Genomic DNA, 18,572 nt, shown 5'->3' on the forward strand with positions numbered 1-18,572 from the left:
CTGTAACGAGATAATGCACTTACCTTTTATTTATTTTTAAATGTTTTACTTTTTTTTTTTTTTTTTTTTTTAAGATTTATTCATGAGAGACACAGAGGCAGAGACACAGGCAGAGGGAGAAGCAGGCTCCATGTAGGGAGCCCCATGTGTGATTCGATCGCGTGACTCCAGGATCATGCCCTGAGCCGAAGGCAGACGCTCAAACGCTGAGCCATCCAGGCGTCCCTGGCACTTCCCTTTTAGAGTGGAGTTTGTTAGTATCAAGGGAGAGGGTACTTGTAAAATCCTTAGCACAGTATCTGGCATGTAAATACTTAGTGAATGTTGGCTCTTATCTCTGGTCCTTTTCCTTTATCTGAACAGAGCAGGTTTGTGTGTAAACATGTGTACGTATGGAGGTGTGATGTTAGAAGGAAAGGTGGTGTCAAGACTGTTTAGGAGGGTACTAAGGACATAATGAGATGTTTTGGGCTGGGAACAGGAATATAAAGGAGTCACCCCAATACTGGGAAATTGATAAAGCAATCTTTGTGCAGTAGACTGGGTTAGTGAGAATAATGGCAGAGGGAAGGTGTAGTCATGTATGTACAGAGAAGTCTAAACTTGGTAATTGATTGACTTGCTCTTGAGTGAAAAAGAAGTGAGATAATTTCAGTGTGGATTACAGGGACAATAGAGAAGGGTAGTCCCTTAGAAAATCAGGAACGGAAACAGATGTGCAGCAAGACAGAGTTTGATTTTTAGATCAAGTGAGCTAGCACTTCTAGCAGGTTGTGAGGGATGGGACTGTGGGATTATCCACATACTCAGCCTTTTCCAGTACTTGTTATTCATGCTACCTTAGTAACAATTGTTTTTCTGATCGTCTTCCTGGAGCTTGGGTTTATTAGCACTATCTCCACCAAGGAGTTAAGCCTAGTATCCCCATCACTTTGCAGGATATAGACCTTGTATCACTGGTGCATTCATCAGAGAGGCCATAATCTAGAGCCTACCCAAGCTCTTAGAAAAACATTGGCTTTCTGAGCTACGGGATTTCCAGCAAGGCTTGCTCTCCAGCCAGAGCAAATTCTAGGTTTCGGGGAAATCCTCATGCTCAAATTCACATCATTGAGCAAGAATTTAGCACTGCTAGGGTGTTGGGTAGAGGAGGTTATTGAAATCTAGTTCATCAAGGACCTCAGGATGTGCTTTGAATAGGCCTTGCTTCCATCATTCAGCATCCTCTCCCTTTGTCAGTGGCCCCCTGATACTTGAAGAGAGCATTACCCTACCTTTTAACTCTTTCCTTTTTGGGCTCAAACTTGAGAGTTCTGGGAGAGGAATAGTGTCTGGGATAGGACTACTAAGGAGGGGCAGTCCTACAATTAAGGCTTTCTCTTTATGAACTCTTAAGACTATAGTTCCTTGAACCATTTCTTTCCTGAGTTTGTTTTATTTATTTAAAAATTTTTTTTAATTTTTTAATTTTTCTGAATTTGTTTTAAAGTTTACTTAAGCAACCTCGGGCAGCCCCGGTGGTGCAGCGGTTTAGCGCCGCCTGCAGCCCGGGGCGTGATCCTGGAGGCCCTGGATCGAGTCCCTCGTCAGGCTCTTTGTATGATGCCTGCTTCTCCCTCTGCCTGTGTCTCTGCCTCTCTCTCTCTCTCTCCTCTCTGTCTCTATGAATAAATAAAATCTTAAAAAAAAAAAAAGTTTACTTAAGCAACCTCTATATCCAATGTAGGGCTTGAGCTCATGACCCTGAGATCGAGAGCTGCCTACTCTACCAGCTGAGCCACCATGTGCCCCTTTCCTGGTCTTTTTTTAGCATAGCTTAACAGACTCCCTGTCCTGTGTCATTAGTTACAACACTTTTAATTTTGTTTAACAGCAAACTAACATGACCAGCTGAAGTAGAAGGAAACCTGGTCTCTCATGTAAGCTGTCTGGAGCTCAGATGGGCTTATGGCAGCTGAAATCCCATTGAAGATCCAAATTTTTTCTTCAGTTGACTCTGTCCACTGCAGTTCGTTGGCTTTGCTGAACACCTGGCTCCTCTCACAATCACAGAATGTCTGCTGCAGTCCCAGGCTTTACACCCAGCATCCAGAAGATAATAGGACTATTTCTTATCTTTTTGGGAAGGTATTTGCCAGAAACTGCCCAAATTGTCCTTGTGTCATGGCCTAAATTGGGTCACAAGCCTATTCTTGAATCAACTGTTGGTAAAGAGAATTAAGAATCAGAGTTTACTCCTATAAGTTATCTTCATTCCTGGATTTTGTGCTCATTTCCTTCATTTACAAAGAAGGGCCAGTGGACCTGGCTACCCTTCTATCTTAGCTACCAAGTATCTTTACAGAGCTCTGATTCCTCCTGAAAGAAGGGATGCGTGTACTAGCCAATTTTTTCCCCCACTTCTCACCGGTACACTGACTTCCAAAGTGAGCTGACTGCTCAGCTGCTTCTTTTGAGAGGCAGTTTTTCCCTCCTCCTACCCGGCCTCCCTCCTTAAAAGTAGGTCTTCCATGAGGTTCTTTGTGGTGTTCCTCTGTTGTACTTTGAGGTGGCCTTCTACATCCTTAGCTTTTTTAAATTATAGTTGATGCACAATGTTACATTAGTTTCAGGTATACAGTAGTGATTCAGCAAGTCTACACATTATGCTCACAAGTGTAGCTATCACCATACAGTACCATTTCCTATATTCCCTGTGCTGTATCTTTTATTCCCGATTCTCTTGACCTCTGTGTTGCACATTCTCCTAGACCTGATTGCTTCCAAACTCCTCTCTTGACTGTTAGACTTCCCAAAGTTGCTCCATGTACTCCTCTTAGCCAATATATCATTTTCTCCTTCCCTGACCCTTTTATCAGGCTCTTAGCTCCTGGAAGATTGCATTAGCTTCCTCTTTTGCTTCCACTCCCTCCCCTGCACCAAATAGGTTTAAAATCTATCTGCCTTCTGCTGTGCTAGTGTTAGCAACATTCCCTTCTTTCTGGCTCTGTCTCCCCAACCACTGGCAAATAGCTTTGCCCATCGCTTGGTGCCTACATTGTGCATTTTGGTCCCGTCAGTTTTTAGCCTGAAAAGAAGCCCTTACTGGGAAGCTCCAACCCAATTCTTCCCACCAAACACAACTTTTGGTTCAACACAAAGAGGAAGTGAAAGGAGAGGTGGAATTGGATTCAGGTGTGTGTTCTCACATTGTTACTTGAGACTGCTTTTTAGCTTCTACCTGTGGAAACAAAGCATTTGCAAGAATTCTAAACATAGGCTTTATTTCTGAAGCTAAGGAATCCCACTGAGTGCCTGGGGAGTGGGAGGACTGATAAAAGTATCAGTAAGAGACCTCCTGCTCAATCCTCAAAGCCAGGTTCTGCTGAAAGGCAACCTAGTTTCTTATGTTCCTGGAAGTACTAAGTCAGGGTGGGCAGCTCCAGGTTTATAAGTAACACACCTAACACTGAAAACTCAGGCTGTTTTTTTTTACCCTTGTAGTCAAAATCCAACTACCTTGGCCTTCACCTGTGAGAACCACCTCATTCTTTGATCCTCTAGTATGAATCAGAGTAGCTTTGGTGGACAAGTGTTGAGAACTAGGGCAAACTGAGTTTGAGAAAAATTTATTACCTTAGAGTAGGACTGAAAAAACTCCAGTCAGGAAAGGAGACTAAAGATCATACATACATATAGTATTCTGGTAGAAGCCTCTTCTCTAATGCTGTGCATATGTACTTAAGAGGAATGAAAATAACTGAGCTGAGGAAAGATACAAAACACAAGGAATCCACTAACATACCAGTCTTGAGGGCAGTTTGATATGAAAGACATTAATGGGTTGAATGAGAACTCTCAGGTCCTGTTTTTTCTTTAGAGGGAGCTTCGAGCTGGAGAACAGGATGCCAACAGACTATTCACTTTTACCCCAGTAAATGTGGATTTGTTTGGGAGAGACTACCATACACATGATTACCCAATCAATCGTTTTTACTAGGTGGTTTTATTTATTTATTTATTTTTTTTACTAGGTGGTTTTAATCTATGATAGTACACATTATAATCTGGTGTTAACCACAAGGCTTCCTGTAGGGTAGGTCCAGCTTAAGTAGCCATTTGGGTCGATAAGGCTCAAAAAAGGCAGCCCGTGTTGCTTCCTTCTAAATGAGATCAAGAGTTCAGTTCTGAGTTTCAAAGAAAAATTAAAGCTTCAGATCATTTCACTACTGAACCTCACAGGTCAGCTGGTTGTAAATGAGAAGGAATGAATTCAAGAAATAAACACAAGCCATTAAGTTCATTCACACACTTAGCATATGCAACTTTAATCAACCAAAAGAAAAAGTCCCAAATGTACAAGTGGAAAAAAAAAATGTTGACACAGGCTTAACTAGTATCAGCTACTTTTATGTACAGCTGTATAAGTTCAAAAAAGCTATCCTATATGTATATACAAAAGTTGTTTATACACAAGTCTGTACATAGGGTCTATACATTTATTTCCTCAGAACCCTTAGGTGCCACCTTTTGGTGAAGACACCAACACTTCATTCACATATCTTACAAAAAAAAGACTATTTCCAGGATTGATAGCAACATTGCATCCTGGATTCAGACCATGTAGGCTCCATTCCTCTGTCAGTGCAGACCACACCAGGTGCCTGGGCTTCCCTAAATAGTTTTGCAGAGTCCTCCAAAGTGAAAGTCCGTAAACCAACCCGAGATGAAGAAGCAGAGTCCTAATCAGGGTGCCACCATAGGTCCAGGCATAGGTGAGCCTGCCTGCCCTGTTCATTGACGGTACTCCAATTCATCTACACTGATGACTTTGGCAGGCATGGAGGGCAGGGGTTGCTGTAGCACATCTGAGCCAAACCATTTAGCGAGGCCTACTGGGGAGCTGCTCCTCTGGCTGGGGCGATGTTCCAGCTGGGAGTGCACGTGGGGCAGGCCTGACCTGGTGGGCACATTCTGAGGGGTTGTCTGAACGCTGACAGCTGCTGCCGGGGAACCAGAGCCTGGAGGATGAAGAACTATGGGGATAAGAAGGTTATCATTCAGAGCATGTGGGGGAAAGTAGTTCTGTGAAATGAGGCCTTGCCTCATTTCAAATCTTATCCATAAAATTCCAAACAAAATTCTTTACTGGAGGGTTTATTCTAGGGTTTAACTCCTTTACAAAATGCCGGAATACAGTACCTTGGAAACCAAAGCTATTCAAAAACCATCTGTATTGAGAAGCCACCCTAAATGACATGACCATTCCTTCCCACGACAAGCAGCCACATCACAGAAGTACTAACAGATAGTGAGAGGGCATCTACTCTGGACAGTCTCTATGCTAAACCTGTCAGGATTCTCAGCCTTCTCTAAGAGGCAGACGGCAAAAATATGCCAGAGCATAGTCAGCTCTCCCACTGTCTTTATAGGGAGAGAAATTCCAAATCCCATAGAGGTTGGTTTACTTCATCCAATTCTCTGGCTATCCCCTTACCCAATTTTGTCAGGATAAATTAAAGAATTAATTGTGTTTCCACCAGAAACTGGTCCAAAAGCTTTAAGCCTATTCAGGCCACCCCCAGCTCCCCTGGCCCATTTCTGAACCTACCTGAGCGCTGTAGTTGCTGCTGCATCATTGCCAGATGCAGAGGTGTCCCAGGGCGAGGGTTTAGGAGAGGGTGACTAGCCGTAGGTAAAGGGTAAAAGGGTTGACTCAGGATTGGGCCAGATATTCCCTGTAAAGGAGTCAGGTCGATTCCAGGAGGAAGCACACCTGTTGGGCATGGAAAAAAAAAAAAAACTGGTGAGAAGTAATCTGGAAATTTTTAACCTTTGTTGATTTACAAAGTTTAATTGACAATGCTTATACTAGGTTCTTCACCTTTAAAGGGACAGTTTGGATTCGACCCACTGCCCATCAGTTAGAAAATTCTAGCAACACTTTTTTGAGGAATAAAAAACCTCTTACAGTATAGTACATCATCAGTTCTGGCAACTGCTGTCCTGCTAGGTGAGAAACTCACCAGCCTGGAGCAAACTTGGAAGATGCTGTGGATGTACTCCCTGGGCCAGCATCCTCTGGACCAACCCTGGGTGAAGCTGGTGAGTAGGCCGAACGATTGGGACATGGGGGACAAGGGGAACTTGGTGGACAGGTCGGAGAAAAGGTGTTCCTGGAACTGGGGATGCCAAGGTGGGGGTTTTTCTCCCAGTTGCTTTAGGTCGATAATCTTGTTCTTTGGTGTAACGGTTGGTTTGAGACAGTGGGGTAGAACACGAAGACCGCTGCAACGTTGAAAGTTTGGGATTTGTAGTAGGAGAAGAGTCACGATCAGCGCTGGGCACAGAGTTAGATGACAGCAGATTCTCTGTAAGGACCCAGACAGAGAATATTTTGGTATTGGCAAACTTCTCTCAAACATGTTCTTCCCAGTGATCTAGCAAGTCTCATTTCTTAAAAAGTTTATAATCCTTATTTGATCCCCTCAGCAAATTTAGAGAATTTTATCATAGGAACCACCATATGTGTTATGAACAGGCCTAGTTAAGGTCACAGGGGTAGTTAGGGACAGAGCTGGAACTAGACCCTAAGATTTCTAGTCTCCAAATACATTGCTGGAACAAAGTTTATTTTTCTTAAAATCTTCTCGACCCAGGAATAGCTATGGGCAAGTGAGCCTGGCTTAAGACCTGGTGGTCTAATTTAGGCACCTTGCTCTGCCTGCCCATATGGTTGTGGTTCAGATCTGTGTGGGAGCTAGTAGTCCCTGGTCAATGCCTGGGATTAACCTGCTTTTTAAACCTAAGGGAAAGATCAAATAAAAGTATAAAATTATACAAATCCATTACAACAGAAATAACAGTCTAGTGAAGGAATGTGAACTCCTTTTAGTGGGACCAATACGATTTCCTTTTTCCAGCTTTCTCACAGCAAAAAGCTCTCAGACCAGTATTACAGACATGTGTAAACCTAACTTACTAGAACCTATTTCACATCCTTGATAGTCCCAACTGCAATTCTTAAAAACCTCGTTCATGGTTTTCTATATACTTCCTTAAAAAAAAATAAAAATAAAAAAATAAAAAATTTATTTCGTGAGAGAGGGGAGACAGAGTGCATCCAATGCCACCATACAAGCGGGAGGGTGGGGGGCACAGGGAGAAGGAGAATCTCAAGCAGGCTTCTTGAGCTGAGCATGACCTAAGCTGAAATCAGGAGTTGGATACTTAACTGAGCCACCCAGGCGCCCTTTTCTATATACTTCCAAAAGGCTCTCCACACTTTATGCTTCACCCATTGTACAGATTTTGTTCGACAGTCTCCATAGACTAGAGAGAATGTTTCAGAAGTAAAACTGGTTGTACCACATTAATTTGCCAAATAATTGTACTAATAATTTAACTTTGAAGCCCCAATAGGGACATCTGGGTGGCTCATGGTTGGCATCTGCCTTCGGCTCAGGTTGTGATCCTGGGGTCCTGGGATGGAGTCCCACATCAAGTTCCCCACAGGGAGCCTGCTTCTCCCTCTGCCTATGTCTCCGCCCCTCTGTCTCTCATGAATAATCTTAACAAAAAGAAGCCCCAATATAGATTCTAAACTATAAACTAAAACTTACTCTTCCTCATAATAGCACTCATACCACTATTAGATTGGTCAGAATTTCAAGTGGCTAAGAAATTATGAGCTGCTGGGGATCCCTGGGTGGCGCAGCGGTTTGGCGCCTGCCTTTGGCCCAGGGCGTGATCCTGGAGACCCGGGATCGAGTCTCACATTGGGCTCCCGGTGCACGGAGCCTGCTTCTCCCTCTGCCTGTGTCTCTGCCTCTCTCTCTCTCTGTGACTATCATAAATAAATAAAAAATAAAAAAAAAAAAAAAAAAGAAATTATGAGCTGCTGTAATGCTTCTCACGGTCAGACACTGAACTGTGGTCCAAAGCAGGAAGGGAGGAGCTTTGCATAGGGATTTGCAGAGAATCAGGTCAGCTGGTTAACACTTAAGCCCATGCTCTGTCACATACTTTCTTAGGCAGCACACCCTCAACGGCTCTGCAGTACCTTCACTAGCCTTCTGAGTGTCTTCTTTACTGTCACCAAGAGCTGCTTTTCCAGATGCCGGCTCCTCCTTGCTTTTTTCTTTGCTCTCATACATCTTACGAATCACTGAGGTAGGGGTGAAGGAAGGAGAAAGCTGCAGAGAAAAACAGTATTAGCATGTTCTCTAAATGCATTTCCTAAAGCCAGGCTTAACTGGTTAAACTACTTAACAAGGTGAAGAATCCCCTTATTGGCTACATGTGGCAGAGACCAACTCCAATGTTCTGGGGCCTAGCTGCTGGAGGAAAAGAAACAGGGTGGGCCAAATAGATGGTGCCCCAAGTGTGTCATCCCTTGCTCACATCGCATTTTCATCAAGACCTTTAGCTCCAGCACAAAGGTAGTTAAAGCACAGAACTTCAACCTACCCATCTATGTCTGTGGTGATAGGGGCCTACCTATGCAGTCTCTGCTTCAGTCATTTCCCCAGCCCGGGATTAGTCTGAGAACAGGGAGGAACATGGCCAGAAGTATACCCTAGAGCAAGAGTCTGCCTGCTGGGAAAGGACAGTTCAGAACAACTACGGAACCCAAATTTCTCTTACTCTTAATGTATCCCATCTTACCTTGGCTACCAGAAAATTCAATTATCTAAATATTCTCCTCAGCCCCTAGGATTCACCATTTGGGGTCATTTGTTCCCAACTCTTCACTGCTCATTTTTACTTTGATGATTTTATTGTGCATGTGACTTTCTCACTAACCCTAAATAACTGATGGCATGAGACAGGGCATGAATTATGAACAAGAAGCCCTTCAGATCCTGTCTTCAAAGTACTTGGTGCAAAGATCCACTTGGGGTCCTGAAGCAGAGTAACAGATTTTCCTCTTGTCTATCAGCTTTGACTAGATGATACAGGTTTCTGGGGGATAAAACTTCAAAACAAAACAAAAACAGCTAATATGCATCAGTTGTAAAACTAGATTTATCACCACAAATAAGCAAACTCCTTTGTCCTAGCTTTTTTTTTTTTTTTTTGTCCTAGCTTTAATTCATATCACAGATCTGAATCTGTGAAGTCCGTACCATGTTTCACTGGATTCTGCATGATCCAACCAGTTCACCCCATCTAGCTCACATCCTATGTTTCACTCCTATCATCCTCTACACTCTCTACTCCAATTGTTCATTTGTTTAAACACATTATATCACCTTGTAAGTTGTAACCCATATTCCTCTATCTGGTGAAACATACTTTCCCCAACGTAGGGGCTTCACAAGAATCCTTAAGAGTTAGAATGTATACTGAAAGGGGAAGATCTAATAAATAAGCAGGTTTTATTAGGTCAGTTATTCCTATGGAAGGCACTTATGGACATTTTGGGGTACACAGTGGTAAGACACAGGCACAAGCAAATGGAGAAGCCTGAAGTCATTCACAGAAGCAAAGGTCACTGACCATGCTTGTGATGGAGGCAGCAGGGGCAGGGGAAGAGGAATTCCCTCGGTGCACGGGTGCTGGTGACTTGGTCACTCGCTGTTGCCTGTGAACAAACCAAGTATCAGTATGAGCTCTGAGTTGCTCAAACTCCAAATCCTAAAACCAAAGACTAGAATACTCAAGAGCAGCCTAGGACTTTATTTTTTAGATTTTATTTATTTTATTCATAAGAGATATAGAGAGAGAGAGAGAGAGAGGCAGGCAGAGACACAGGCAGAGGGAGAAGCAGGCTCCATGCAGGGATCCCGATGTGGGACTCGATCCTGGCACTCCGGGATCAGGCCTTGAGCTGAAGGCAGAGGCTCAACCACTGAGCCACCCAGGCATCCCAGCCTGGGACTTTAATATCCCATTTCCCTCATCCATTTCAATTTCCCAAGCATTTATTAAGTGCCTAATATATGCAAAACCACATGGTAATTTCTGAGGGAAGACAAAACCTTAAACATGGTTCTGGGCCTTGCAGGAACTCTTGTCTAGTGGAGAGACACTAAGCCAGGGCAAACTAAGGCATGTACATATAAGATTAACAAGAAGGTGGAATGGGAAAATGAGGTATAGGAGTGACATGATACTCCTCCCGAAGGGACTCTGGGAAAGCTTCTCTGGGAAGGAGCTGCATTAAATTGAGTGTGACCAATGAGAAAGCTCAAGGTGGAGAATGAGGACTCCGGTAGAAGGATCAGGTACAAGGCCTTGGGAACGTAGGGTTATCCAGGGCTGGTATACGGTTTATTTGTAGATTGTGCCGGTGGGGCAGGCTAAGAGCCTTCATTCTGTGGGCAAGGCTGCGCTCCAGAGAGTAGGCAGCAATACTGACGAGCACAGGGCCTGGCACTGAACTGATGCTATGTAAGACACTGTTTCAAATTAGAGGACCAAGAGTCAAGAGTTTCAGCTATTCCAAGACCCAGTCATATGCAGCATTGCCCATCACTCCTGGTCCACACACAAGGTTGATACCAGGCCTCCCAAGTTAAGCTTAAAAGAACAGACTTTCCTTTTTTCCCCATTTTACTCATTCTCCCTTCACTTGGAGAAAACAGGAAACAATTGATGAAGATGTAAAAAGGCTGAGAGAAGAATTATAGGAGCTCACTGGCTAATGAGAGTTTTGCTGCATTTTAGCTGTCGGACCTTGTACCACGAGGGCCAAAGCCTTAGTCAGTGATTCTGGGAGTTCCTAAATCATAAACAGATGAAAATCCTAAACCCATGGCTTCTTTCCAGCCTGTCCAGGTAAGCCCCACTGCTGCCACACTGAGAATCTAAGGAGAAAAGTGAGGGAGAAGCAGGTCAGCAGTACTGAGAGATCTGGAGGAAATCCTCAAGTCTGGTGGTTCTGCACAACCTAGCATTTATTCCTTCGGATGAACATACTTGAGCACCTGCTATGTGCTAGACACTAGGCGAAAGTGCAAGGCATACAGCAATAAACAAAACACAAAAAAAATCTCTGGCCTCATTTTTTTGGTTGCAGGATAGAGGGGTTACTATGGGCAGAAAGACAAAAATAAATAGTAACCCAGAAGGTGTTAATTAAAAAAAAAAAAAAAAAAGACAAGGAGAAAGGTAGGTCTGTTCAGGGGGATACAAGTGTGCATGGGTGTTTAGGGAGGGCCCAAGAGGCTGACATTTGATGAATGAGACATTCATGAAACAGCATGAAAGTTCTGCTGACACCGACTTAGGTCTACTTATTCGTTTTGAGGAGTTCGCATTTAAAAAAAAAAATCTAAGTTTCTATATCTATAAAATGCTGTTATTTATACCATATACCTCACAGGATTAATGCCGAAAGCAAATAAAATTCTGGATATCAAAAGTGCTTTGAAAATCAATAAATTGATTGGGTGGCTAAGGCATGGCTCCATTGGGAGCCACCTGGGTGGCTCAGCCGTTGAGTCTCTGCATTTGCCTCAGGACATGATCCCGGAGTCCTGGGATCGAGTGCCGCATTGGGCTCCCTACATAGCGCCTGTTTCTCCCTCTGCCTGTGTGTCTGCCTGCCTCCCCTCCTCGTTATCTCTCATGAATAAATAAATAATATCTTTAAAAAAAAAAGTCAATAAATCAAGTCAATTCTTAAACTATATTATGCTACAGAGAGAAATCCAGTGAGGGACTCAGCAGACCAGACCTGAGCTCTCTGTTTAGGCTGAGAACTACTATATATAGAATATATTTATGCAACGATACAGGGTACTTACTGGTTTCAATGTTTTCTGAAAGTGTCAGCACATAAAACCAGCTGGAGCAAGACAATGAGACACTGATATGACAGTTTTAAGAGTCCTATCAAAACTAAGTACTTCTTAATTACCAGGTATACAGAATGGGAAGGACTTAATGTTCAGGGATAAACATTTTGGCGATAAAACTGAAAAAATGAAGGTGGTATTTACTTAAAATTTTTTTTTTTTTTTTTTAGTAATCCGTATACCCAACACGGGGCCTGAACTTACAACCCCATGATCAAGAGTTCACATGCTTTTTTGTTTTTGTTTTAAGATTTTATTCATTTATTCATGAGAGACACACAGAGAGAGGCAGAGACACAGGCAGAGGGAGAAGCAGGCTCCAGGCAGGGAGCCTGACGCAGGACTCCATCCCAGGACCTCAGGATCATGACCTGAGCTAAAGGCAGATGCTCAACCACTAAGCCACCCAGGTGCCCAAGAGTTCACACGTTTTGACCGAGCCAGCCAAGCACCTGGATATTTACTTTTTTTTTTTTTGATATTTTAATATTTTTATTTTTTTGATATTTACTTTTAAAGGTTGGATGCATCTGAGGGAGGGAAGAGGTATTACTGGGACAGGGCACATAGGGAGCTTCTGGGTAGCTAACAAAGGAGTTTGTCTTGTAATAAGCTATACATTTGTTTAGCACAGTTTTCTGTTTTATTTTACAAAAAGAACAGTAGTGTCACCCCTTTCCTCTAATTTATGATTCATTTTACTACTTGCTGCATCTATAGGAAGGAAGAGGAGGAGAGTGAAGTTAGTGTTCATTTGTTAATAGCTTTGATCAACAAATAGCAAATCTGCATCAAAGGACAGTTTGGTAACTAAACAAGGAATCTGTAGGGGAGGAAGCTAGGTGGAGTTTTACTTTTCATCATCTTGTAACAACAAATAAGGAGCTATGCTAGCTAGCTACATTTGTAAAAATGAATCCTTTAAATCAAGAATATAAATAAAATTATGTAGAATGAAAAGCCTATGCCCCTGCAGAATTTAATCATACTGCTTCCTCGACTGCACACTTGGAGATGGAATTCTCACCATACACTGTGCAAATATATCGGTGTAGTTTTACTGTGGATAACTAACTTGTTTATCTGTAGAAACTAATTTGCAGATCCCCACAAGGGTAGGATTAGTTAGTAACTTACCTGTTTCTGAATCCATCTCTGGTTCTGTCCACTTGTGGCTTGCCAAAACCAGGTTGGTAAAAGTTTGCTGCCTGCATTGCAAGGTCGTGTGGCAGGGCCAGCCCCTCCAAAGCTGCCTGTTGCAATTCTAGCTGGCTCATCTGCTGAATAGAGGGGGCACATGAAGATCAGAAAAAAATGAGGATAGTCAATACACTTTCTACAGAGGTCTCTCTTCACTCTTAGAAAGGTATATTTAAGCAGCAGCTGAGAGAAATGAGGCACTGCGAACTCGTGCTGCCATCCACTGAAAAGGATTTTAATAAAGTAGGACTTTAATTGTTCACCAATTTTCTAGCATTTACTGAGCTCAAATTGTAGTTCAAAACCACTTCCAAGCATTGCAACAATTTTCCATCCCACAGTCAATAATAAGGATGAAAAGCAAGCAAAAAACTTAGAGAAAAAGTTCAGACAGACCTGGGCCGTGACCGGGCTCATGGGCTTGCGCATGCCTTGGAATGGATCTCCAAGTAGCTGCTGTGGTCCTGGTGTGAAACCTGATGGGAAAGTTGGCAGTATCAGTGAGTATCAAGACAGCACACATCCATTAGAGAGGTATTATCACTAGTACATGCTGCTGCTTACTGAACACCATCTCTTTCAAGCAAGTACTGACTCCAGGCTGACAACGTCCCTCTTCTTCTGTGCCCCTACACTGTCCTATGTGGACCTTAATTAGAGCATTAATGAACCAAATTGCTGGTGTATCCATCTACCCCATTAAGCTGTCAGCTTTGTCCCTTTCAAAACTGAGACCTCTGAGAGAAAAGTGCTTTTCTAGTCAGTGATTTGGCTCACTGTCGCCGAGCCAGCTGATAACCAAAGGAGAGTCCAGGAAGGACTACTATAAAAACTTATTCTCAAGATTGGCATGAGCCAGAGTGGCGAGCAGCCTAAAGTGGTCCAGGGTGACAGGAACACTGAGATCTGCACAACACTTATGCTAAGTCCAACACTTCTGGAAGTGCTTCTTCTATTCACATTCTGTATTAGCCATGAAACCTCACAATTGGTTGTGTACCAACTTCATTAGGTTGGTAGAGAGCCACTACCCTGACTTCTCCTCTATCAAGGAAAAACCTTGGAAGCCAAATTATGTTTGAATTGAATTCCCAAAATAAGGAACAAGACTAAAGAGCTACATCCAATGTATACAATTTTGATCAATCTTACAAAAAAAAAAAAAAAAAAAAACCCCTATATTTATCTAGAAGGGCAGCCAGATAAACTATCTTCCAATCTTGTACCTCACCTCCCGCCCCCCAAAAAAAGCACAAAAATTCACACATTTCTTTTTAAACTCTTCACGGATGCCCATGAAAAAGACTTCACCAATTCTAGGGGACAAGTATGACCTTTGTAGGGGGTTGGGGGAAAACGGACAGACATCTAAGCACAACATTTACCAACTGGTGATGGTATTCTAGGACGAAGGTAGTCTGCTGAAGCTGCTCGTGTTTGAAACACCTGTGACAAGGGAGGAGAGGGTGCTCTTTGGCCCAGTAAAGGTGTTGTAGGTTCCAAACTCCCCATAAGGCCACTCAGAAGATTGGAAGAAGCAGGTCTCTGAACTGGTGGACCCAGAAGTTCCTAAGGGCAGAAAAAGTCATCCCTGTGAACAAACCAAGTTCTTTTTCCTAGTCAGAGGCTGTGAATTATGGATTAACTTTTGGAAGCCAACGATGAATCTCCCTCATGCTCCACTGAAGGACTTGGCACATGTACATGCAACACACTTCTCTCATCGTTCAGGTAGCAACATTTGGTTTAAGTTAGTGCTACAAATATAGGTTAGATATTTTAGATTTCTATAGAAACTGAAGCCTGTAAACTGGAAATCAAGGGCTTACTTTGTTATCTTCAGCCACCTCCCCACCCCATGATGAGTTTAACAGCAACACAGAACTAGGTCTGGCAGCAACACTATCTTCGATTGCCAGGCCGCACGGATCATTCTCTAAGGCCCAAAGCTGGACCACTACACAAAACCAGTTCAAAGGACTAGTGTTGGGGCAGCCCCGGTGGCTCAGCAGTTTAGCACCACCTTCAGTCCAGGGCGTGATCCTGGAGACCCGGGATTGAGTCCTGCGTCAGGCTCCCTGCATGGGGCCTGCTTCTCCCTCTGCCTGTCTCTGCCTCTCTCTGTGTCTCTCATGAATAAATAAATAAAATCTTAAAAACAAAAAAACAAAGGACTAGTGTTCAGGACTCCAAGGCCTTGGTGTAAGATGGTGAAGTACCTGCAGGATGTTCTTAGGGACAGGCTGGCCTGGAATCTCAGCAGGGGACATCAAATGGCTTTCAAGGTTTCGCTAAAAAAGTCAAAGGAAAACTGGTTTTAACCTTCTTACACACTTAACTTACAGGTTCACCGGGGACTACAAGAAAGCATTAAAAACTCCCCAGGGAGTTGGCACTTAAGCAGAATGATATCCAAGGCACAGAAAACTAACTTAGATCCACTTGTTCCACTTGCTCATCACACAGGTCCAAAGATCTGGAAATGCAAAGAATCTTCACATGCACATGCAAAGTTCACTCAGAGACTCTCAGATGGTCTTTTCCTCCCTGTGGTAACCCTAGTGCATTTCACTGTTTCTAACACTGTGACCAAAAGAAGGGAGAAAGAAAATGGTGAAATAGAGGAGCACTCCTAAGAAGCCACAAGTAGGAAACTAATTTATAGATTTTAATTTTCAAGGCAACCTTTGCTATGCATTATCTTTGAAATAAGATTTATCAACCACAGATGGCAGTTTAAAACTAGTAAATAACACAAAAGTTTGGCCAGAATTGTTATATTTCAGAGTTTCATATTTCAGGAAATTTAAACGTTATTATTTTTAAACAAGCTGTTCCAAAATGGGTCTCACAGGGCAAAATTCAGATCCTCCCGCTCTTTATTCTTTTAATGCAGTAGCAGTTCCAACTGAAATTACCTCCTTCACTTTAGGACATCCTTGTGCCCATTTAGCTTTGCCTGAAGTGCTTTCTCTGGTACAGTTCGCCTTCCACTAGGTGAAGATGCAGAGGTCCACAGCAATGTCCTCAGGTGTGACAAAGAGCCCAAAGATAGCCCAGAGTTTTATTGCGGTTTTAGAATTAGGACTGCTTTTTCTTTTTCTTTCTTTCTTTTTTTTTGGTAAGTAGGCTTCATGCCTAGTGTGGAGCCTAATGCATGGCTTGAAATCAAGACCCTGAGACCAAGATCTGAGTGGAGATCAAGAGTCGGATGCTCAACCACCTAAGCCACCTACATATCCCCTGATTTTAATAAGCGATGTCCTCAAGAGTCATTTAATTCCACCTAACAAAAATGGGCAGCTTTATACTACATGGCTTACTACATTTGGACGGCAGAGTCTCTACAATTCAATTTGAAATGGAGTTTAGATTGAACCAACATGTCCTATTTTGGTGATGAAACAGTATGATTGAACCTAAACAGATGGAGGCAGATCAGAAATAGTATACAACACACACACAGCCATAGTGATTGCAGACTTGATTTTAGAACAGACCATGACTTAACAATAACATGCAAGTCAAGCAATATTTTGGGATAATACTTGGTGTGTTTATTACATTATTTTCCTTGGTGCTTTCTTTTCTAGGTTTGTGTTACTTTTTGTGTAGCAACTTAAATTATATCATCATCCCAAACAGGTGTTTGAGGCTCACTGCCTTAGCCACATATATTTCAGAGCACTAAAACCTCAACATCAGTTACCCTCACAGCCCAGGATTTCAAACCCCAGCATTGTATCTGAAACAAAATATTCAAAACATCAGGTAAATTATTGAGTTCCCTTGCTCCCACTTCTCTACTCCTTCACACTAAAAGAAGCTACTTACAAGATTTGACCCAAGCTACTTACAAGCACCCAATCACCAAAACACACATGAGCAAGAAAAAAGGATAGCTTGTGATCTTTTAATCTGGTCCTCATTTGAAAATATCTATATCTAATAATTCATTGTATGGAAATATCTCAAGTAATTCATTATGACAGTGGTTTAAGGGAAACATTCCCCTATAATTGGCATGGTGTGGTCAGATACAAAGAAATTAGTCTACTTGAGATGCCTCCTTTCAGAGGTAGATGTCAGTCCTGGCATTCAGGCCAGGAACAATGGTACCTCTGTTGGCATCTATCACCAACTGCTGGTCAAATATAAAATACCAGTTGCCTTCCTTTGGTACAAGGCACAATGAATCATGACCAACTTGTAGTTCCCAGAAGAGATGTTAGGAGAAAACAAGAGGCAAAACTCCGTTTAATAAATTTGCTGTAACTTAGCAACAAGAATAAATCTATTTTTTAAATGTTTTTTTCAGGTTTGCCCAGCTTCCTCTCTCACCTTGTATCATCAAGGGACAGCAATACTGACACAAAGGCCATGGCTGAGAGTCACCGCTAACGTGTTATGATAAAGACCAGTATTTGATACACACCTGTGTTTATTGACATGTGGTCACCGCATAACCCAATTTCGTACCCCAAAATGTTTTTACGAGTCACAGCTTTTTTATTTAATAAATTGACAGAATGCAGCTATCCTGAAAAATACTCATCATAGGTATTTTACAAATGATACATAGAACTGCCAACTGCCTAATCAAGAAAGCAGGTAATTCCAGGTATGTAACAGTGATTTAAAAATGTGAAAAGACTTCAATCTAAAAATATGGTGAGTTATTTTGGCTTAAGTAGCTGAATAAACAGAAAACTTTCTCTGAATTGCACTCAAAAAGATGTTTATATACCTTTTTAAGCAGCGACTTAAAGTTATATCCAAATCTTTCAATCTTTATACCGTCACCCACAAAACATATGGATTAACCACAGCTTGCTTTTTCTAGTAACAAATAGCACAATAATTAAAGAACACACAAAAGCATTAAGGACCAAATGACTATTAAAGAACTTCCAACTTACTCAGGATACCATTTTTTAAGTCCATTTATTATAGTGGGAAATGGAATAGAAAAAGGGAAAAGGAAAAAAGGCTGGGGTTTGTGCCAAATACTTACGCTGACTTTGGGCTGAGAAGGCAAAGTTCCACTTGCCTTCATGGTGCTCACTAGTTTGTTGAATGCAGTCATATCTCCATCTTTCTTAAGCTGTCGATTGCTGGTTACAGCACTCAAGGTCTCCTCTAAGTGTTCTGCCATGAAGGGAGTCGAATTCTTCACTTGCTGGTCCACCTTCAAGCCCTTGAGCCCTGCTTCTACCTCTTCCACTGACAGCACAACTCCTGAATGTGCTGAAAGATTGAGAAAATCCACATGAAGCCAAGCAAGTGAATATGTGGTAGGAATTCTCTTTGGCTACCATGATGGTTAAAGTGAAAATAATTTATTTCACAGCTGAAGGGAGGCTGTCAGAAAAGGCTGATGTCAAAAATAGGCAAACTGAAGACTCTTAAAACCATGGCTGCTCAGTGGAAATAAAGCCACAATTATGTACTTAGTAAGAGAGGGCATAAAATAAACCTAGAATGTTTAAATGCTAGAAGCTGGGGGACCACACCATTGGGTGTTGTGCTTTAAGACTTGGTAAAATCCTAATGTGCATCCTGCAGGAGGACCTCTCATAATGAGTCTTC

The 18,572-nt window shown here is 42.3% G+C and overlaps 1 protein-coding gene across 11 annotated transcripts in view; it reads right to left on the reverse strand.

Annotated features, from left to right (window-relative positions):
• Positions 1-4,273: 4,273 nt before the first annotated feature.
• EIF4ENIF1 (eukaryotic translation initiation factor 4E nuclear import factor 1) overlaps positions 4,274-18,572 on the reverse strand; it is a 48,305-nt gene continuing 34,006 nt past the window's right edge. For 6 of the 11 annotated variants that reach the window (XM_038575713.1, XM_038575714.1, XM_038575715.1 and 3 more), the window contains 10 exons: positions 17,998-18,230; positions 15,203-15,274; positions 14,369-14,552; positions 13,380-13,459; positions 12,921-13,063; positions 9,481-9,565; positions 8,042-8,174; positions 6,006-6,350; positions 5,591-5,755; positions 4,274-5,015 (listed from right to left, as the gene is read on the reverse strand). In XM_038575713.1, coding sequence (XP_038431641.1) covers positions 4,774-5,015; positions 5,591-5,755; positions 6,006-6,350; positions 8,042-8,174; positions 9,481-9,565; positions 12,921-13,063; positions 13,380-13,459; positions 14,369-14,552; positions 15,203-15,274; positions 17,998-18,230 — 1,682 coding nt within the window. In that variant the 3' untranslated portion in view covers positions 4,274-4,773. The remainder of the gene's footprint in view (positions 5,016-5,590; positions 5,756-6,005; positions 6,351-8,041; positions 8,175-9,480; positions 9,566-12,920; positions 13,064-13,379; positions 13,460-14,368; positions 14,553-15,202; positions 15,275-17,997; positions 18,231-18,572) is intronic. The other 5 variants (XM_038575709.1, XM_038575707.1, XM_038575717.1 and 2 more) reach the window with 4 other exon arrangements.

This window comes from Canis lupus, chromosome 26 (assembly GCF_011100685.1).
Source record: "Canis lupus familiaris isolate Mischka breed German Shepherd chromosome 26, alternate assembly UU_Cfam_GSD_1.0, whole genome shotgun sequence".
Lineage (NCBI taxonomy): Eukaryota > Metazoa > Chordata > Mammalia > Carnivora > Canidae > Canis > Canis lupus.